General features: G+C 38.3%; 2 protein-coding genes, 1 long non-coding RNA gene and 1 pseudogene across 19 annotated transcripts in view; 1 reads left to right on the forward strand and 3 right to left on the reverse strand.

Annotated features, from left to right (window-relative positions):
* LOC104792737 (patatin-like protein 6) lies at positions 3,686–5,905 on the reverse strand. The gene is made up of 2 exons (XM_010518957.2): positions 4,279–5,905; positions 3,686–4,112 (listed from the first exon to the last, which is right to left on the reverse strand). The coding sequence occupies exons 1-2, from the start codon at positions 5,470–5,472 to the stop codon at positions 3,804–3,806; spliced, it is 1,503 nt and encodes a 500-aa protein (XP_010517259.1). The 5' UTR covers positions 5,473–5,905; the 3' UTR covers positions 3,686–3,803.
* Positions 9,719–14,256, reverse strand: LOC104792738 (annotated as a pseudogene).
* LOC104792739 (pentatricopeptide repeat-containing protein At2g39230, mitochondrial-like) lies at positions 14,905–19,529 on the forward strand. 2 transcript variants are annotated; one of them, XM_019246991.1, is made up of 6 exons: positions 14,905–18,581; positions 18,667–18,759; positions 18,851–18,937; positions 19,017–19,069; positions 19,170–19,276; positions 19,431–19,529. In XM_019246991.1, exon 1 carries the CDS (start codon positions 14,940–14,942, stop codon positions 17,595–17,597), a length of 2,658 nt encoding a protein of 885 aa, XP_019102536.1. In that variant the 5' UTR covers positions 14,905–14,939; the 3' UTR covers positions 17,598–18,581; positions 18,667–18,759; positions 18,851–18,937; positions 19,017–19,069; positions 19,170–19,276; positions 19,431–19,529. The 2 variants fall into 2 exon arrangements, with proteins under 2 accessions (XP_019102536.1, XP_019102535.1); XM_019246990.1 differs by having other exon boundaries at positions 19,170–19,529.
* LOC104792740 overlaps positions 19,566–21,975 on the reverse strand; it is a 7,052-nt gene continuing 4,642 nt past the window's right edge. For 10 of the 16 annotated variants that reach the window (XR_002038674.1, XR_769103.1, XR_769106.1 and 7 more), the window contains 11 exons: positions 21,870–21,936; positions 21,659–21,752; positions 21,421–21,518; positions 21,255–21,321; positions 20,996–21,067; positions 20,873–20,908; positions 20,719–20,769; positions 20,519–20,563; positions 20,310–20,431; positions 20,078–20,159; positions 19,566–19,999 (listed from right to left, as the gene is read on the reverse strand). This is a non-coding gene — a long non-coding RNA (uncharacterized LOC104792740). Of the gene's footprint in view, positions 20,000–20,077; positions 20,160–20,309; positions 20,432–20,518; positions 20,564–20,718; positions 20,770–20,854; positions 20,909–20,995; positions 21,068–21,254; positions 21,322–21,420; positions 21,569–21,610; positions 21,753–21,869; positions 21,937–21,975 lie in introns of all 16 variants that reach the window. The other 6 variants (XR_002038675.1, XR_769107.1, XR_002038677.1 and 3 more) reach the window with 6 other exon arrangements.

The following is a 21,975-nucleotide window of genomic DNA, read 5'->3' on the forward strand; positions in this document are numbered from 1 at the left end:
ATTCTCCTTGAGTTTACTTCCCTAATATGAGTCTCCAAAAAGGCTCCAAAAAGTGGCTTACGGATGTTAATCCAATCCTTAGTCATAGCCTGCCTAGATCCGCTATTTAATCCTCTTACGTTCCATACAAAAAACATGATGATAATGGGTGATTAGTGAATCGAGGCTGCCTTACGGCTACACCTACGACGAGAGACCAATATAAAAGGAGCTTCCTCCACCGCAACAGCCTCAGCAGTAGAAGCCTGGGTGGTGAGAGAGCGATCAATGACTACTGAAGCAGAGCACTGCTGGACTGAGGTGAGACTAGTGTCAGTGGATGTGGGAGCAGCGGCGGGAGTAGCTGAGGGGATCACCTCTTCACGCTCCGGGGCGGGAAGGAGACTGATAACTGTCCGCGATCTTCCAACACGAGAGTGGGATTGCTTTCGCGATAAGCGTTCACGACGTGATGGACGCCCTCTACGACTAGTGGAACGTCTAGATACCTTTCGACCTGAAGCGGAGGGAGCGTTCCGGCGACACTCAATAGTTTGATGGCCAAACTGATTACATGTAGCACATTTTGGAGGTAGCCAAGGGTAAGAGACGTCAATGTCTATTTCCCGTCCATTGCTGAAGCCAGAAACAACACGAGAGGGGAGCTCCTTTAGTAGATTCACCCGAACTAAGACCTTAGCGACCTCAAAGTTTTCTTTTCTCGCTGTTTCAGGCACAAGAGCAATTGGTTTCCCAACCGCCGTTGCAATCCTGCCTAGGCTCTCTTTGTTGAAGAAGAGATATGGATCTCCTCGCAACTCCACAGTTACAACCGCAGAAGAGATCGGGGGAGTCTCCGGGTTGAAGTCGGGGGACCATGGAGCTACGAACATGGGGTGACCAACAATGCTCCACATGTTGCGACTAAGAATAGTATCTCTAGTCCGGGAGTTCGTCACCTTCAAGAGGAATATGCCATCACCAATCCGATGAACGAAGATTCTCGGACCAGTACGCGCCCATATTGCATTGACTACGCCAATAATACGACCCATAGCAGGTGGAGGGCCATGGAATTGCGCAAAGACAAAGTCTTGAAATTCAAGCTTCGCAGCTTGGATGTTCTCATCCGGGATGAAGACAAATGGAACCCCAGAAACATGCTGAGTGGGAGAACCAATTTCTTCTAAACAGGAAGGATCCCGAGCCACTGTAGAGTACTTTCGTGGAGCAGGAGCGTTACCATCACCAGTGGCTGAACCAACAAAGGTGGGGAGAAGAGGAGGGGGGTCAGAAGCAGAGGCACTCGTGAATCCCGCACCCAAGATAGCGGTACTAGCAGCAAGAGGAGCTGATTCCGCCGCAATGGCGACTGGGGAAAATTCACCGGAGGGTGGACCTACGACGGTGGGAACAAAGGGACAAGCAGAGGTAGATCTGAGATTTACATCGGGAACGAAAACCGAGGCAACAGCCAAGGATAGATCTGGACTTGAGGAATCCGGCGACTCCGGAGTTGGGGATACGAGGGGAGGATGAACTGCCGGTAGGGCTGGGAGAGAGTCATCTCTGGGAGCTACAGCCGGCAAAGACGATGGTTTGGGGGAACCTGAGGCGACGAGGGCGGAGATGCGGGCATACTTAGAAGAGCCTGGGATAACCCCTCACAGGGCTTTCTTCTTCTTTTTCGGGGGCATTGAGCCAGGTTTTGTTATTTGTTACTTCATAGACAACTCATTCTCCATTGATCCTTAGTCATTGCATTTTCACCCTATCATCCTTTGGTTGATAATTTTTTTTCCTTTTTGTATATATATGAAGCTAGGCGTTAGATTTCTCTTTCGCCTTTGCTATGTATTCTTGATGTTTGCATATACTGTGAATATATATATGTAACTATGTTGCATTCCTTAACATTTACAGCTGTGGTTTTCGCATTTATGTCCAAGGGTAATATATATTACCTTTAAGCTCTATATCACATATTTTTTTAGCTGGATCATAATGATCTAAATTCGTTAGAATATGGACAAACTATTAGAAATTAGTTTACCGAAAAAAAAAAACTATGAGAAATACAGAGCATCGCGTGCAGTAGTTTGACCCACACACCCGTCTGGTATGCTTCACATAATCATTTTAGTCGGTTCGTATATGAGTTGTGGGCACACGACAACATCTCTCCTAACACATGGACACGTTGACTTTTTAACTCAAATGTACTGTTTCCTTCTTTTTTTTTTGGTTTTGTGAATTTTTTTGGTGCACTAGTAGGCCTGGGCTTTCGGCAGAACCTAGTTAAACCATTAGTATATTAACCTATGTCCATTGTATATCATTTGTATAACCTATGTCCATTACATGATATTTTGCACATGTAACTGATTTCAGTTATTGTCTTTGGAAATTATATATTAACCTCATCAACATCCACAAATGTTTTGTATTTGTGAATATTAAAAATATATATGTTCCAGTGATCTCTATCTCTGCTAAAATTATGGTGTTTTCTTTTCTTTTTTTTCTTCTTCTACATACCATCTAGTTTCCCACTTACTTCCAGATTAAGACCCATGTAAATTTCAACTGTGAGAGTATTTAATAGTTTGTTGAAAATTATACTTACATCTTTTTTAAAAATCATCTACTGTTTTTGGAATCGTAATTTGACAATATGGATGAAGATACCATTTTGTCAACAAAGAAGGTACATAGTTATATTTTTCTTTCCCTATTACAACATCTTTCACTTAAAGAAAAACCTAACACTTTTGAAAACAACGATTTACTATTAAAGACCGACGAATTTAACTATCAACTATAGTTATATGCAATCCACGATCTAACATTCAACTATCAACTGTAGTCCACAAATCTTTGGTATTTTCTTTACACCAAATGTTAGCTGTAAGATCTGTTAAATCATTGTTCTACTTATAGATTAAGATACAAACTAAAACAAAATGTATGATGAGTTAGTCATTTTGAGACTTAACCGACATATATATACAATGTTCCCTGCACTGTCATTTGTCCATGCACAAGCACACGCACAAGAACGACGACAACATTTACTTCTTCTTTTTGTTTGTATGTGTGTGTGACCTACAAACCCATTCCAATCTATATTTAACCATAAGAAATTGGTATAATATTAAGACATATTAGTGCCAGTGGATTGTGATAAATCATCGTTGTGTCACTACCCAAAATCTAACCGCAGAATACATTTTGTTGAAAAAAAAAAACAAATTATAAATCAAGAAAGTGACTTAATTTTTTTTTGAGCCCCAATGAATATGATTTCATAACAGCCTTCTTGATACGTTCTATTCATTACGGTCCCAAAGTTCACGTCTTTGAACTTACGTTTAAATCAAATCATTACAAAAGGGAGATTTGGGTCTCCCAATCAAATTAAAAATCTCCAAAGAGATTTGGTCTCACTACACGTCTTCTCCTTTTTAAGAAAATTCCAAATAAAGAAAATACTTTTCAATATGAGAAAACAGGTATCACCAAGTACAAGTGTTTAGCAGAATCAATGATTAATTCTGTAACAAACAGTGAAGAGTAGATTAAGGATCCTAAAAGGTTAGCTGCAACTGTATCTGCTTGTTTTAGAAATATATTAATCTCTATGGAATAAGGTTATTAATTTTTTTGATCTTCTGATTATATACCGAAGTTTGTTATAACTAAGCTCTTTTTGAGTCGATGAAAAATAACATATATCTTAAGGAATAATTAAAGCCTATTTCGAAGATAATGTTCACTTTCTTCTCGGAACTTAAAAAACACAAATCTATACAATTTTAAAATCATCAAAACATACAATCAATATCCTTAAAAATCGTCTGCTGATCGGCTCTTCTGTCGCCGGATTGCTTGAACGCGACAGTGGGAGCGATTCTACAACTCCTCCTCTGGTGCTCGAGCACGAGTTCACCGGCTAACCAATCCAGCTTCTCATAGTTGCTCTCTTCATTGATTTTTTTACCACCAAACAGAACAGACTCTGAGTTCTTCTGCTTCAACATCTCTTCTGCTACTCCCACAAGCATATTCACATTGCTTGGACTTGCGTCTGTGTCTATATTCGGTTTGCATGGACCGAAGCTTGAACCATTCGCCTATAACACCACCACCCAAAATAATGAAATCTAATATTACTATCAAGATTCAGCTTTCCTAATCTAATAACACATTTTTGCATCCAATGATCAGTTTAAAAGACTAAAAGTAACAGCAATTAAGAGCCTCAATCACATGAATGCACCAACCAAATAAGCATTTTACCTGAATACGAACGTAGTTACTCCTACGGCACTGACCAAACGCCATAGAAACAGCCTGGTCCACAGTATCAGCCGCTCCATCCGCAGAGATCCGAACAGCAGGTCGAGCCCAATGTTTAGACTTCCACTTCATAACCTTATCACAATCATACTTCACATCAACCAACTGTCCCGTACCAAGTGACAAGACAAGCAAATCCTCAACACCTCTAACGAACGGAAACTCTTGCTTATTATGCAAGACATGAGTGATCGCTGCAGCCGTAGGATTACTCATAGCTAAACCACCATCAACCGCCACGCACCGTGTCTTACCATCAACTGATCTCATCTCCACAGGCTCAAACACTCCAGTCTCAGCCCACGTGGCTTTACAAACCTCCCACAGCTTGAAATCATAACCGTCAGTTTCCAACGCATCAGCACGTGAGAACAAGAACGGCGCAGAGCTAGTGAGATCGTAGCAAGGAATCAAAACCGGTTTAAGCGTGTCCTTAAGCGTAAGCTCCTCGAACGACTCTTTCATCGCTTTCTCAAGCTTAGAACCCCCCGACCCACCCGACCCGGTTCTCATAACCCGGTTTAAAATCCCCTGCGACGGTGATGATGACGACGACTTGCCGTAAAAGCTTTTACCTTTCTTAGCTAAAAACCGCCACGTGTCCTCCGCTTTAAAGATCGGACGGTTACCATCACTGGACGCGAAAAGCATCGCCGTGAAAATCCCGCCGATACCGGAACCGGAAGCAACGTCGAAGTAATCGGCGATTCGGGCATTCGGATCACCCGATTTAGATTTGAGAGCGTGTTCCAAATACGCCAAAGCTTTCCCGGGTATGATCCCTCTCATCCCACCACCACTGTCGATACTCAAAACACAGACTTTACCTCTCTGGTTCTTGATCGAACCCGGAACGACGCCGTTTAAAGCTTCAACCACCGTTTCTTGCTCAGGACTCGGGTCTCTGCTCCTTGATTCCATAAGCTTCGAGTCATCATCATCGTACCCGAAAAGAAACTTGCTTTCGAGAATAGAGAAAATCTCGTAGCTTAGCTTATCAGTCTCGATACTCGGTTCTTGCATATTCGTCGCCGCCGCGGTCACCCCACCACCGTCGCCGCAGCCGTTGCTCTGTTTGATCAAGTGTTTAACAGCTCCGATTGAATCAATCGGTTTATTGTGTACTCTTTGCATCGTAGTATCGTTGCTCTTTTAAACCCAAACAAGAACAAAAGATCAAATCTTTTTTAAAAACCCTTTTCTCTAGGCATTATCGCCCACTCTCAGACAAGGACAAAAGCAAAGAAAGAAAGATAAAAAAACTAATTATTTAATCTGTCATACGAACGAACACGAGAAAAGATAGTACGAGAAGTCTTATTCTCTCTACAAACTTTAGTTCTTGTTTCTGTCCTTAAATCACTCGAAAATATTTCAAAGAGAAAAGACAAAAAGACTGAGCTTTTGTTATTATTATTATTCGGACAGTATCAAATATAAAGACTAAAGAGAGATGATGAAGAAGAAGAAGCAAGAACACAGAAACTGCAAAGGATCTTCTTTTATATCTCACGCGTGACCCTTTTTTTGTTTTGTTTTGTTACTTAGAAATATGGAATGAAGCAATAAATAGTACTGGACCTGCAAAGTTATTACATTACAAATTTACAAAACATTTGTCAGACAATAATTTAAAGACAAAAAAAAGTATTAAGTCTGTAACTGCCAAATATTCCGAGAAATTTGATAACTTTGAGGTGTGTTTTGTTGATATAGTCATTCCATAATGATGTATTATGGTGAGATAATGTGGTTGTTTCATATAGATACAAAGATTAATAATACAGATTTTTTTTTGTATTTGTATGGATTATTTAATTGATTAGAAGAATGTGTTTCTTTAGTTTCTATTTTCCCAAAATTAATTAAGAGACCAATAATGTGTTGCGTGTACTCAGCAGTTCTACAGTTAGTCTCTTTTAAAAACTTGATTTGCCAACACATTTTTTTTTCATTTAAGCAATAAGTACTTTCAATTTTTTTTTATAGATTAATTTTCTGAGGTTATCACACAAATCAATAAACATTTAATGTTAAATTTTTAATTATTTCCTCTACAAATAACACTATATTTATATAAAAAAGATTTATTTTTATTGATTCTATTCCATATTATGAATATTTTTTAAGTAATAGATCAATCAAATGTAATTAGTTAGGTTTTGAATGGTTGTAAGGTATGGTATAAACTGGACAATGCATAATTGCATACCAATATTTTGGTATGCAAAACATTGGATGAAACATATTAGTATGAAGTTTATATTATTATGGAGCTTTTGAGGAGCAAAATAGAAAATACAGACTAATAGTGAATTTACAATGGTATGGAGTTGTACGCTCAAATACATATTAGTATGGAGATTTTTAGTATGTAACAATGCATATCGATATGCAATTGTGAATGGTAAATTAAGTGCAGACTAGTCTAATTTTAGTCTGCTCTGGAGTATACTGTACAACCATTCAAAACCTTAATAAAAGAAAATATATTAATCAAAGCCTTAGTAAAAGAAAATATATTAATCAGAGTCCAGAAATCATTTTTTATAGATATAAAAAAATCAATTTACAAAAGCGAAAAATTATGAGTTATGTTATTTTTGAAGTCGAGTTTGTATGTGGCTTGTCTATCGAATATGATATATATAGTTCGTATTTGAACTTCAAGGTAGATTATCAATTTTTAAAGTCTAATTGTGATATTCATAGTTGGAGTAAGACCTTCATAGTCATTTGGTCTTCAAACTTTAGGGGTTAATATAGTAAAATGGTAAAACTAATGGAAAACAGAAAACAAAATTTGGTTGCATGAAAGAAAAATAAATAAATAAATTGCATTTACTGTGTAGGTCTAAAATTCGGATAGTGATGCTAATAATGATATTAGGCTGTATTCACCAAAAAAAATAATAATGATATTAGGCTGTTAGCAAAAACTAACTACTAATAATCATACAATATTAAACCAAAACTCGAATTTGCTGCCATTAGTTACCCGAAGTTATCGGAATTTCAATGATTTAAAAATATGTTTGGTGGGGAAATTGAATCTGGTCCCAACAAGAATCTAAATCTAATGACGAAATGATTCACGTGTATTGATTATAGTTGACTATATGGAGTAGTCCAAAGCAGATACAAGCGTTTAAGCATTTTTGTAACCGATGAATTGTTAGTATATTTCTTTCTATTTTGGGTTTTAGGAATGTCATTTCTCCCAAACTTATAATAAATGGTCTTTTTTTTCTTTTTCTTATTTTCTAACATTAGTTCATTTAAGTATTATAAACAGAATGAAAAATGAAAAGATAAAGAAACTGTGTCAGAAAAATAAATAAAATCGAGGGTAGCTACACGATAAAAGCTCGTATACATATATTGAAGACTCTTACAAAAACTGTGAACGCATCCAGTATATTGTCTCACGCCAAGAAGGGAGTAATAAGGTACCAACAAACAAGCCAAGTGAAGTGAGCAATGGAGAGAGAGGAGTGAAAGTAAAAGTTGGTGGACTGGGCACCGACGGGGGAGAGGGGCACGTCACTGTTGGTCCCCGTAATCTCCGCTTCTTTTTTTGTCTTACACAAATCCGAACAGTTGATGTTATATAAAGAAGAAGAAAGGTTTTTGAATCTTTTTGATTATCTCTTTTTTTTGTTCTTTTGTTCCGTTTTTGTCGCTGCGCGTGGAGCCCTTCCATTTATATTACACTTATGAATTATGATCCTTTAATTATTTCCAAAGCATAACATAGGGTGGGTGTGTATGTGCTTTGCTTTACCTTGCCCGTGATTTTGGGTTCTTACTTACTTAACTCAGTTGAGTTTTTGTATCCGTAACTTGTTACAAAAACAGCTATTCAAGATTCTGTTAAGTGTTAACCCATTCAGAAAATTGTCTACTTGCAATCTTATTTGTCCTGTTCCGTTACTTGTTAGTTGTTATTTGTATAATATTTATCATATTTTGTGGATTTTATTTGCCTGTAGTGATCTAGAAGATCAGTTTTTGTTGTTACGTTAGAAGTAACCAAAGAAAAAAACCAAAATAAAAAACGAAAAAAACGGATAAGCCATACCAATATTTAAGTAATTTACTAGAACCAAAACAAGTAAAAGATATATCCAAATCAATATTTTTGTTAATTGTTTCATGACGCAAAGTTGCAATGTATCTTAGTTTATGTTACCTGTATTAACAACGACATATACTTATTTTTTTCTTATTTTGAAGATTTGATACGTGACAAGAAGGGAATACAAGACAAAATAAAAAAACATATTTATTCCCATCCCCACTGTATATTATTGGCCTTTTTGTCATAAATATTATTGGCCTTACTCTTTTTCTTTTTTTCTTTTATAACCCAAATTAATCTTTACTTTATATTTTCTTGCCAACTCTAATTGTAAAAGTAAATATTTTTAGAAATTCTTCACCAAATCTCATCTAAAAAACATTGATTTTGCCATAGTCCTTCTTTTTTGTTGTACTTGAGACTTCAGTAAAACAAGAACCAAGAGTCAAGTTGGTATTATGATACAGATGACTCTATGTGAAGTTAAACCGACACCGACCAGAATCGACAACTCTGAAATTGAAAAGAAGTAACATACATTCATAGTGGAGATACAAAATAAAATATGATGGAACATAAAAAACAACAACACAGTAATAATGTATACCACTATATATACTATCTTATAAAGCTTTTCGCCATTGACCCATTCATCTTTCACCGTACTCATGTAATGTTCAGTTTAAAGCATGAATGGAATACTAATTTTTTTCGCCTTTTTATGTTTTTCTCGGCTTTTATGTTTTCAAACTATATGATTCGGTCTTCGAATTTATCATCTTCTTTTAAGGGGGGGAAAAGTTGTGGTGTAATAGTAAGTTAGTAACACCCACTTGACTAAGATGACTATCAGAAGAAAAGTCAGAATTTTACTTGCCCTATATTATTTTGATGGGACTGAGTATGCTAACATATTGTAGTTTACAAGATCGAAATACGTGTCGGCACAGCACAAAAACTTGTAATTAGTTAGATTGAGACGACTCACATAAACAATAAAAGAAAAATACAGCATACGACGAAAACATTTATTCAACTTTAGTCTTTAGGATTTGCACTGTTCTGTCTATTTATGTTAGGTATTAGTATTAGTCGTTCCCGCTATTATACTGTTAAAAAATGCACCATTTAATAATGGTAACTGTGGGGACAAATAAGAGAATGAACAGCAAAAACAGAGGAATTCTTAATGACAATTTTGACTCTAAAAGGTTTTCAAAACATCCATACAAAACCAAGTTGACTAACGTATTTTTAGATTCTTTAAAGGCATGCAAAATTGCTTTCCCTCCACGAGAATCAGAGGGATTCACGAGGACTAGTTGATGGTCTGATCCTTGAAGGCATCTTCAAGAGTCTCTCTGTTTTGCACATAAAGGAGTGTTTAGGAGTTATAGACATCTTGTTCACCTCGTTGTTAAGAACAACGTCATCATCACAGTCCTCCTCGTTGTTAAGAACAACATCATCATCACAGTCCTCCTCACTGTCTGTATCTCCTCCATACACTGTGACTTCCGGCAAAAGTTCATCCTCATACGGAGAGATAATCCTTCAAGATTTATCAAGCAAACGGGTGAGGAAGAGAGTAAACATTACGCACTAGAATCTTGTCCAATGGTTTCAATCTCATTTCAATATAGATATGCTCTAGGATTTGCATTAAAGATGCTTAAGTCGGGGCAAATCATCAAATGAGTCAAAGAAACTTCTATAAGTGTCTCATGTTGCTTCGTGCTTGCTTTGTAATTGAAAAAAGCAAAAAAAAAAAAAACACATGAGTTAAGATAGTGAAGCTTTTAAAGTTTTTCAACAAGCACCGGTCGAACGGGAAGAACAAAACAAGCCTTTCACGAGAGAGCTCAGACTTGGGTAGGCCATTCAAAGTGTAGGCTTCCGAGACAATGAACAGACCAGCAGCTTTGGCTTGTTTACGGAAATTAGAAACTACCAATGGATGGCACATCTGATCACACATACAAAAATTGGTGTAATCTTAATGCATTTGATACTTTGGTTCAGAGTCTTCAGAACACTTGAGATATATATAACACATGAGCTATGGGGGAAAAAAATGATAGTTCAAGTTACCTTCAACGGGTCTAGTTTGTGAGATAAAACTGACTTCAATGGTGTAAGCTGCGATCTGAAGCCAGGAACATCTAGAATTGATCTCATTCTGAAGCACAGCACGTACAAGATTGCCTACAGTCACGGAAAAAGTAACAAATTATTTAAGTCATTAGTTGACATAATTGTGTATAACTCCAGAAGAATTCTTAAGGAATAGAAATTCAATAAGATGGTTCTAAACTTGGACTATACCTGGCATCCTGAATAGAAAACTTGATGTACTTCAGGAACAGCATCATCATTGCATGTTCTGCAATAATCCGCAGACTCGTCCACCAATCTAGGATTTCAGACACAGGAGAAACAATGTTTACAACAAAGTGAAACTTGAAACAGATCGAGACAATCATCTTTTGTCAGTTTTTTTAGCAGTCTCTTTCTACCTTTTTAACATGCTAGCCACAAAAGAAGCAGGCAAAAACTTTGCACGAGACAAGTAGCTAGCTAGATAATCCACTGCATTCGTCCTGTTTAGTAAGGGGAGAAAACAAAACCATGTACAAGTGGTGAGTCTGGTGACTAGAGTACAGAGCTTGATCGTACCATGCAGAGAAAGGATAATATGAAACTCACCTAGTAAGTTGATGTTTGTTGCTGGAGAGAAATATGTCCAGCAGCTTACTGGCAAATTTCACACCACAATTTTCAGGATCTAGTGAGCACGCATAGAACATCAGGAACTGCAGACGAAAGCAAAATAAGTCTAAGCCAAGAACATCTTATGCCAACAATGAAGTAAAGTGTTGGGAGCGAGCCTAAAATGACAAATTATAAACTATATCTGTTGTTATAGATACGGTGCATATATACCTGTGAAGATTTTGTGTTTTGCGTGTTCAGAATGAAGTTCTCAAACGACTCGAACAGATATTCAAACACCTGCGCCAAAAACATGAAAAAACCGGACCTCAAATGATGAATGCATCTACCACAAGGGAAATAAGAGATAAAGATATGTTGATGAAGCACCATTTGATGACACACCTCATCCAGACGACCAGCCTTTTGACAGGCTTCAAGATGGTTAAAAGATAGGTCCATTAGGTCGTCCAACAATTTAGAGACTACATTTCTCTTTTGATCTAGAGACCGCACTGGAAACTGCAAAAGAAAACTCAAAATTCATGAATGATGGCAGATAGCTCTTCAGGAAACCACAGACATAAATCCAGAAACTTTCAACCAAGTTTTTGGATTCAGCATAAACAGCAGATAAACACACTAAACCCTACCTCCTCTCCTTCATTCATAGAGCCTTCAACTGCAACGTCAAGTTCCATATCAAACATGGCTATCTTGGAGAATATCATTATCATCCCACCCAATCAACAACTACAAAGATGATCAAGCATATTATTCACTTACCACATTACTTAAGTGGCTTTACTATACTTGTATGGAACTTTATTCGTGAAAGCAAAACTCTGTCCACTTACATCGAGATCTCGCAACCTCTCCATGATCAATTTAAGAATCACGTTGCCAACAACTTTTCCGATTGAGCTGTTCTCCAACTTGAACAAGTTCTCCACATATGGCACTACAACCTGCAACTGCAAGACAATAAAATAGTTTGTCATATTTGTTAACTACAGGTAATAGGGTAGATGTTACATTATTTTTTAACAGAATTTAAAAAACATACATGGTCTTTGGCGCATATGCTAGGCATTCTCTGGGCGAGTATGGGCAGTAATTTTGAGGAAGCATGGGGGACTAAATAAGAAATCTTGTCAAGCGATGCGTGCACCCGGGAAACAACTTCCAGCATCTTATCGTTGAGTATGCGGGGTTGCGAACGTAAATTAGATATAAGCATATCCAAACAATAGATCAGATACTTTCCATTAGTAGTGGCCTAGAGATATATGGAACAGAACAAAAACACAAACTGTGAAGCTCCTTAAGCAGATGGTTGGTGCATGACATGAGGGATAGGTTGCTGAGCTTTGTACCAGTGATACGATTAGGTCCAGGAATACATACATTACATTTACATTAGATTTGTGATCCCAAATTCTCGTCCCAAGAATCTAATTAGGACAATAAATGTAATGAAATTAAGTCAGAGGAAAGTACTCACGTATGTGTGTAATAAATAAAATAAACTTACAAGTTCAAGAAGCCGTTTATGGTGAACTTCATCTAAGCAAGCAACAGAGCGTGATAGAATTTTCAAGAGTGTCTGCAAAAGTGAACGAGAGAGTCAACATGTCTTAGTTAGCAACAGCCGAAATAAATAAAGCTTGGATTGTCATATGAGGAAAAAGACGACACACCTCTCGCTGTGCCACAACATCGACATCATCAGACACCTCGACACCATCAGATTCCTTTTTAATGTACATTAACTGAACAAGCTGATCATATTGATCAGTATCCCCCTGGAGTTAACAAAAGAAACACAGAAAACATATGTGAGAATTAACATGTGAAATTAAGAAGAAACATTAATTTGTGTAAGACTCACATTTTGGACAGATGCAAGGGCAGTTCTAATGGTAAACACCAAATCTGTATCGTTTAACTCAGCATTGTCCACTGCAGGGTCTGAGATGAAAGAACCACACGGAACTTCTTCTGCTCCCATATCTTCTCTATGAAAACAAAAACACAACTGGTGCTACTGACTTCGAAATTTCACCTACAGCCAAAAACACAATCCATCAACATGCAAGATTGGAGCAGATTTTGGACAACTTACCTGCAAAATGATGGCAGTTTGGGGAATGGGGAATGGGAACAACTGCAAATGGGGAATGGGAACAACTGCAAATTTTGGACTGATCATTGGTGCAGTTTGGGTCGTATGACAACTTACCTGCAAAATGATGGCTACTTGGGCATTACTAAAGGTGCGACTATCGCTACTCTCTGGCGACAAGGAGGTTGGAGGATCCCACCAGCACGATCGGATCGCCAAGTACGCTTCCAGCAAGAGTTAATCTCCATTCAGTTATCTGACTCACCTGACTCTTATGTCTGGTGGATTGATGATCAACTCAGAGATGGTCACTCAACAGGGACAATCTACAAGGCAATCAAGGAGGACAAACCGTTAGTACCATGGCACAAAATTGTGTGGACTCCAGGAGGTATTCCTAAACACAACTTTCTTACCTGGTTGTTTATGTTGAATCGCTGCCCTACTAGGGATAGGTTGACGAACTGGGGACTTCATGTCGACCCTAAGTGTCTCTTTTGTTGTTTGGCTGATGAGAGTCGGGATCATCTACTCTTTGAATGCCCCTTCAGCTGGTCAGTTTGGGAGATCATATCTCGGAGATGTAATTTCACTCCCAACCGTTCATGGACGCACACGACTCAAAGCTTACAAACCTTCAGAGGTTCAACAACAGCAAAAAAATTACTCTTACTAGCTTGGCAGGCCACGATCTACTCTCTCTGGACTGAAAGAAATCATCGGATTCATCGGAATAGCTTCAAACCGGCAAACCTACTTTTAAGCCAGATCGACCGTTTAGTGAGGAACAAGGCACTCAGTTTCCGTGACTCCAACGCAGCTCTCTCGTCTGATTTGCTAGCTTTTTGGTTTCGAGGTGATACATGACCTTACTGGTGGTTAAACCTAATCTCTCTCAACAAAGAAGAAGACAAAGCAGATCGATGAAATCTAAGAAAACTATCGGGTGGGTGAAGAAGGGTTAATGCCAACCGTTTCTTTCCTAGTCCGATTCTAACTGGTTCGGTTCACTACTTGGTTCATTTTGGTTCCTTTTAAACTATGGGTCTAACTAGTTCTATTCTATTCGGGCTTTATTCCTGGGCTTGGGCCCTGTAAACATTTTCATTTCCCTTTTCATTTTAATTTGAATATTCTTTAACAAAATAAAAAAAAAAAAAAAAGATTGGAGCAGATTATACCAAAACCTTCGAGAAATTGATTCTTATATTCAATTTTTCTTCTCCTTGTATAAGAAACCCTAATTAACGATTTTTCTTCTAAACCAAGAAAACAGAGTCCACCATAAACAGACAAATTTCTTAGAGAACGTAACTCACCGATGAACAATTTACGCTATGCTCTCCGGAATCTCAAACGTAAAATATTGGACAGTTGGATGGATCCGCGAAACCCTAAACCTTCAAAATTAACTATATCGATATTTTTTTTTAGAAAGCACCTAGAAAATATTATTTCTCATAACCTTTTTTTGTTACCTAATTTCAATATTGGATTTGGACCTTTGTTCAATTCAATATAGAGGAAAATGTAAGCAAACGGCGCCGTTTTGGTGTGGAGGGTTTAAGCATTGGTACGCAACGTCGTCGTTTAAGTACAAAGGGTTTTACCGTTTTCGTGATTTTCTTCTTCTTCTCCGATTCTCATCTCTAGTGCTGAAGCTAGCGGAGCTAGAGAATAAAAATGACAACTTTCATGGCTTCCAGACGATTCCGTCCTCCTCTTTCATTTCATCGTTTGATAAACCCTAAACCCATCTCTTCTTCACTGTCTCGATTTCCCAATCCACCTGATAATCAAAGTCGAAACATTTCCGATTCGACTTGTGAAGTCACCTCAGAACTACAATATCCACATACAACCTCTGCAACGGTCCACTCACCTTCGATTCCAATCCTAAATACTGATAATCAAGGCGATGATGATGTGAACGACGCCCGTGTAATACAAGTGCTTCTAGGTCGTAGGAACGACCCTGTCTCGGCTCTTCAGTATTGCAATTGGGTTAAGCCTTTACCTCGTCTTTATGAGGAAGGTGGAGATGTCTTCTGGGTACTCGTTCATATCTTATTTACTTCTCCTCACACGCACGATCGCGCCAGCAATTTGCTCGTTATGTTCGTTTCTAGCAGCAACCCAACTGTAACTCCAAGCGTCATGGTTAACAATTTGGTTGATTCGTCTAAAAGGTTTGGTTTTGAAGAACTAAGCTCACGAGCTTTCAATTACTTGTTGAACGCTTATGTTAGAATTAGGCGAATGGACTATGCTGTAGATTGTTTTGATTTGATGGTTGAACGAAATGTGGTTCCTTTTGTGCCTTATGTGAACAACGTTTTAAGATCTTTAGTTCGAAGTAATCTGATTGGTGAGGCTAAGGAGGTTTATAATAAGATGGTTTTGATTGGTGTTGGTGGTGATAATGTTACCACTCAGCTGTTGATGCGAGCTAGTTTGAGAGAGCGAAATCCCGAAGAGGCTGTGAGAATTTTCAGGAGAGTGATGAGTAGAGGAGCAGAAGTAGATGGTTTGTTGTATAGTTTTGCTGTTCAAGCTGCTTGTAAGATGCCTGATTTGGTTTTGGCGATGGATTTGTTGAGAGAAATGAGGGAGAAGTTAGGTGTCCCTGCCTCTCAGGAAACGTATACTAGTGTGATTGTGGCTTGTGTGAAGGAAGGTAAGATGGAGGAGGCCGTGAGGGTTACAGATGAGATGGTTGGTTTTGGGATCCCGATGAGTGTTATTTCTGCAACGAGTTTGATTACTGGATATTGCAAGGGGAATGAGTTGGGTAAGGCTTTGGATTTTTTTAATAGAGTGGAGGAGGAAGGGCTGGCTCCTGACAAAGTTATGTTTTCGGTTATGATTGAATGGTTCTGTAAGACTATGGATATGGGAAATGCTGTTGAGATTTACAAGCGGATGAAAGCTGTAGGGATTGCTCCTTCATCTGTTCTTGTCCACACAATGATCCAAGGGTTTTTGAAAGCCGAGTCACCTGAAGCAGCGCTAGAGATTTTCAGTGACAGTTTTGAAACCTGGATTGCTCACGGTTTCATGTGTAACAAGATCTTTCTATTGTTATGCAAGCAAGGTAAGGTTGATGCTGCGACGATCTTCTTGAGGATGATGGAAGATAAAGGGATTGAGCCGAATGTTGTTTTTTACAATAACTTGATGCTTGCTCATTGCAGGATGAAAAACATGGACTTGGCTTCTTCAATATTTTCAGAAATGCTGCAAAAGGGTTTAAAGCCGAATAACTTCACTTACTCCATCTTGATTGATGGGTTTTTTAAGAATCAGGATGTACAGAGTGCTCGGGATGTGATCAATAAGGTAGTTTCTTCCAATTTCGAAGCTAATGAAGTTGTATATAATACGTTCATCAATGGGCTGTGCAAAGTTGGTCAGACATCTAAAGCCAAAGAGATGTTGCAAAATTTGATCAAAGAAGAGCGATGTTCAAGGAGTTGCACGAGTTACAATAGCATCATAGATGGATTTGTCAAAGAAGGTGAAACCGATTCTGCTGTTGAAACGTACAGAGAGATGAGTGGAAACGGTATATCCCCGAATGTTGTGACCTTCACCAGCTTGATCAGTGGATTCTGCAAAAGTGACAGAATGGATCTAGCTCTTGAAATGATACATGAAATGAAAAGCAAGGATTTGAAACTTGATGTTCCAGCCTACGGTGCACTAATAGACGGGTTCTGTAAAAAGCATGACATGAAAACCGCATATACTCTCTTCTCTGAACTCATGGGACTAGGATTGATACCAAATGTGTCTGTCTACAATAGTTTGATTTCAGGATTCCGTGATCTGGGAAAGATGGATGCAGCAATTGACCTGTACAAGAAAATGGTGAACGATGGGATAAGTTGTGATCTGTTTACATATACAACGCTGATCGATGGGTTGTTGAAAGGCGGGAATCTAATCGCCGCATCTGATTTGTACTCAGAGTTGGTTGCTTTGGGGATTGTCCCTGATGAAATCTTGCACATGGTACTAGTCAACGGTCTTAGTAAGAAGGGACAGTTTGTGAGAGCAAGCAAGTTGTTAGAGGAGATGAAGAAGAAAGATGTGACTCCAAATGTGTTAATTTACAGCACTGTTATTGCAGGACACCATAGAGAAGGAAATCTCAATGAGGCTTTTAGACTTCATGAAGAGATGCTTGAGAAAGGTTTAGTACATGATGATACTGTGTTGAATTTACTCGTGAGTGGAAAAGTTGAGAAACCTCTTGCTAGCTGCAGCCAAGATTCTGATACTATTTCACACTATTCGGGTGCATCATACACTGGGATACTACTAACCTATAACTGTTGATGTTGTAAGCCTTGTGCAGCAGAGAGGAGGGATAATAAAAAAATGCTTAATTTCCTAATTATACCCCAAAATAAATGTTAACTCCAATAGTGATTTTTTTGGCTGAATAAAGTTAAAACCTTTACAACAACTCCTTCAACCAGGAGGTTTTGCAGCCGTAATATATATTTCTAAACAAAAATAGAAAAAAAATTTTCATTCTTCTTCCAAATCTTAGTTCTCTGAGTTGGTTCTTCTTCCTTTGTAACCTTCTCTTAGCCTATGATTTGCCTTTTCCTTGAGCTCTTGGTGAACTCTGGATTAGGGATTCTATTTACTGTTTTCATAATTCCTGTTCATCATCATCGAATAACTTGTTTGCGGTAGGTTTTTAGTTAGGGATTTATAAAAATCTTAAGTCTTTCCCGTCACAGTCTCATAGATTAGGGTTTTTATTTCCAGCGGAAATAGAGAGGGAAAAATAGGATTTTGTTCCATTGGCAGTATGGATTTGTTGAGAATATGTGATTTGCCCGAAGATATGCTGTTGCGGATCTTACTCCTCGTCCCGACCAAAGATGCAGTGGCCACTGGTATCTTGTCTAAACGATGGCGTTGCGCCTGGAAGATGCTCCATGAACTCGCCTTCAAAGACGACGACCAAAGGGGGGAGCGAGAGCTTTGGGTGGTTTGTTGACAAGACACTGCAACACCATAAGGCACCGAAACTAGTAAGCCTGGTTGTCGAACTGGGTCGTCCACAATGTCCTGTTGACGTAGATGTCAGAAAGTGGGTTGACAAGGCTGTTAACCACGGTGTGAAAAAGCTAGATTTCAATCTCCTCTGGGCGACAGGAGAGCCCACAAGCTCTCCCTTAAGGTTTTTTTGTCTTCTTATCATCAGCAACTGCTTACATGCCGGACATATATCGACAAAGAAGTTCTTAGACAGCAACAGCTATTAGGCAGTTATCCCATTGCATCACAAGCATTACTTTCTACCCAGTAAGTGTTTTTCTTGGCTGTTGTCAATATTCTGCTAATTGCTATTGATATTTTAAACCTCTGTTTTCTCTGGATTTTGTTATAGATTCTGTTAACAAGCGGGTACACTTTAGTCCTCTCAGACGAACTAACACAAGACAGAATCATTACCAAGCTATATCCCGTCTCCAACCTTCAGGTGCCATGTCCTCCCCCTTCGAGCTTATTAGTTTATATAAGTAGTCAACTATCAAACATTTTTAGTGATGCTTCATTGTTGGCATTTTTAGTGATGCCCCTGCATCAAAATCACTCTCCTGGCATTTAGGCTCAGATACCAAGACTACCCTTAAAAGGAAATCCACAGTTGCACCAAGGTGAGCCTTGACAGAAGCATTACTACTATTTCCCACGTTCTTGATAACTAGACACAACTAATACATACTTATTGTGCAGCTCCAAAGATTCAAAAGCTTTCACAAAGACATCTGGAGTTTTCCATCTATTAGGTACGAGAAAGAGGGACTTGAAGAAGAACCAAGCATAGCATTTCTTCAATTGTAACTCATGATCCAGTGAGATTGATAATATACATTGAAACTCATGCAGGTGATGAAGAAAACATTATAAACAAGAAGCCTTTGCCTGGTTCTCAGGTCTCAGGTGTTACTGCAGTATCCACTGTCACAAAGCCCGCATACGGTGTTGCCCATAAGGTAAATCTTAAGAGTTTACAATTTTTACATGGAACAAATGTCCCATGAATCGAGTAGTTAATTGGCTTAATTATATTCGGCAACTAATTAAATGAAAGAGCTGTATATTTATTATATGAGCGGTTTTGATAAGACAAGTTTGTGGCTTCCTCAGGATTTGGAGGTTCCCAAACTTCTGGCAGCACACAAGTCACTTGACAATAACCCACGACGAGAGATCATTCAAGCTCCTGTCCGGACAAAGAGTGTTCTTTCTGCGNTTTATTATATGAGCTACGTCTATGGTTTTGATAAGACAAGTTTGTGGCTTCCTCAGGATTTGGAGGTTCCCAAACTTCTGGCAGCACACAAGTCACTTGACAATAACCCACGACGAGAGATCATTCAAGCTCCTGTCCGGAAAAAGAGTGTTCTCTCTGCGTTCTTCTTCGTCAAACAGAAAGCACCAAAGCTCAAAGCTGGCTATACGTCTCGTGAAAACACCAACTCTTTGTACTGAGAAGGAAAACTTCATTCTCATACTACATGATACAAGCTGCAGGAAGAAAAATCTCGCCTGAAAAAAAAAAGGATTTGAAAGAATCTCAAACGCAGACCATAATTCGAAATGCTAAGCGCTTACCAGACTCTCAGCAAGTCTGCGTTTAAAGTTGAGTAGTTGGCAACGGGCAAGATATTTATGTGGCAATGACAAGATGGGTACTGGGTAGGGCTCAACATCACCTGTGAAATCCATAAACCCACGAGATAAGCATATTATCAACTAGAAAGAATAAATTTCATCCAAGCAAGAACACCAACCTCCTTCCACCGGTTGATATTCATATGGTTGAGTCTCGAGTGATTGGTGATTTATGATCTCTTTTGCCAAGTTGTCACCAATCTACATACAAAAAAAAAGCATCAATTAGCAATCTGCTAAACATCTCTGAAATAATCTAATGCAACCAGCTAAAGTAAAATTCACACTTATCCGTTTTGTTTCTAATTTTGCTAATTGCAGACAACTAAGGAAACTTGAAACAATCATTACCTTCTGTCAGTTTTTTTACAGCAGTCTCTCTCTATGTTTTTAACATGCTAGCCACAAAAGTAGCTAGCTAGATAATCCACGGCACTCCTCCTGTTTAGTAAGGGAAAAAATAAAACCACGTACTGACGTACAAGTGGTCAGTCTGGTGACAACAGAGCTTGATATCATGCAGAGAAAACTTTACCATGAAAAGATAAGATGAAACTCACCTAGTATCTAGAGTTTTGTTGCTAGAATAAATGTTCAACAGCTTCCTGGAAAATTTCACACCACAAATTTCAGGATCTAGTGAGCACGCTTAGAACATCAGGTATTGCAGACGAAAGCGAAATGAATCTAAGCCAAGAAATCTCATGCCAACAAATGAAGTAAAATGTTAGGAGCCTAGAATGAAGAATACGGTGCATACCTGTGAAACTTTTGATTTGTGCGTGTTCAGATACTTTCCACTAGTAGTGGCCTAGAGATGGAAAAGAACAAAACCACAAACTGTTAAGCTCCTTAAAGTAGATCATATATATTGGGCTAGTTGCTAAGCAGTGTACCAGTGAAATGATTATTACATTAGCTTTGTAATCTCATATCTTCATTCCAAAAATCTGTAAACAATAAAAGCGATGAAAGTCAGAGAAAGGTATGTGTGAATTCAACAGTACGTAAGCTCGTGCAGTATAAAAAACACTTACATGAGGGAGAAGCTTTTCATGGTGAACTTTATCGAAGAAAGCAGCAGAGCATGATAGAATTTTCAAGAGTATCTGCAAAAAGAATGAGAATAAAGATGTCTCAGCCACAACATGGTCATCAGGTTACCTTCAAGAAGCATTTCAAACTTAAAAGCACATAAACAGTTACATACTTATTAAAGAAACAATGTTAAAACCATATGTAAACAAGACACTCCAAAATCACACAAGTAGAAATGAGAAATTGGGAATTACTTACAGCGCATAAGTGTTGTCCACAGTTCCAGGATAACTTTTCCCACAAGTGGCATTGACTAGCTCAACATCTGAAAAAGGATGATTGGATGAGGATAAATCAAAACAGAAGACGACCAAAAAATAAGTTAGAGATCACTATCTAAATTGTTACAATACGACAAATTTACCTTTTGGACTCATTAGGAACAAAGTGCAGCAGGATTCAGTCTAAGAATAACATGAGCGTTGGTACCCATCTTCCTCCTTCCAGGCTCCACACGTCCCCCTTCAAGAAGCATTCCAAACTCAATTTATCAAATTACAGAAAACAGATGGCTGTTTAACAAAAAACACAGATTAGAAGTTGCATACGATTACCACAATGAAGCTAAATAACTCAGTACACTTTGGATCAGATAAAGTTACCGCTTGGACTCCGTTGGGCACAGAGTGCAGCATGATTTCAGCCTAAGAATAACATGAGCGTATCTTCCTCCTTCCAGGATCCAAACGTACGTACCTTCAACAATTGATCAAATTATTAGAAAAAAAAGACATGGATTATTGGTTGGACTTTAGGCTCCAATCCAACGATTCAAAAAAGTTTAACCTTTTGGAGAAAAAAAAAGAGTTTTACTTTTGTTGTTCTGAATCTTCTTTCATTCTTCAAAGGCCATCAACGAGACTCAAAAGATATCGTACGCCTGTTCCACACAACACACTCGTCAAAAAAAAAAAAAAAA

Source organism: Camelina sativa, chromosome 6, assembly GCF_000633955.1.
Source record: "Camelina sativa cultivar DH55 chromosome 6, Cs, whole genome shotgun sequence".
Classification (NCBI taxonomy): Eukaryota; Viridiplantae; Streptophyta; class Magnoliopsida; order Brassicales; family Brassicaceae; genus Camelina; species Camelina sativa.

Coding starts and splice junctions, on each gene's coding strand:
- LOC104792737 (XM_010518957.2), bottom strand. CDS start 5,472: ATGCAAAGAGTACACAATAAACCGATTGATTCAATCGGAGCTGTTAAA. Junction 4,113..4,278: donor GTAACTACGTTCGTATTCAG/GTAAAATGCTTA, acceptor GTGGTGTTATAG/GCGAATGGTTCAAGCTTCGG.
- LOC104792739 (XM_019246990.1), top strand. CDS start 14,940: ATGACAACTTTCATGGCTTCCAGACGATTCCGTCCTCCTCTTTCATTT.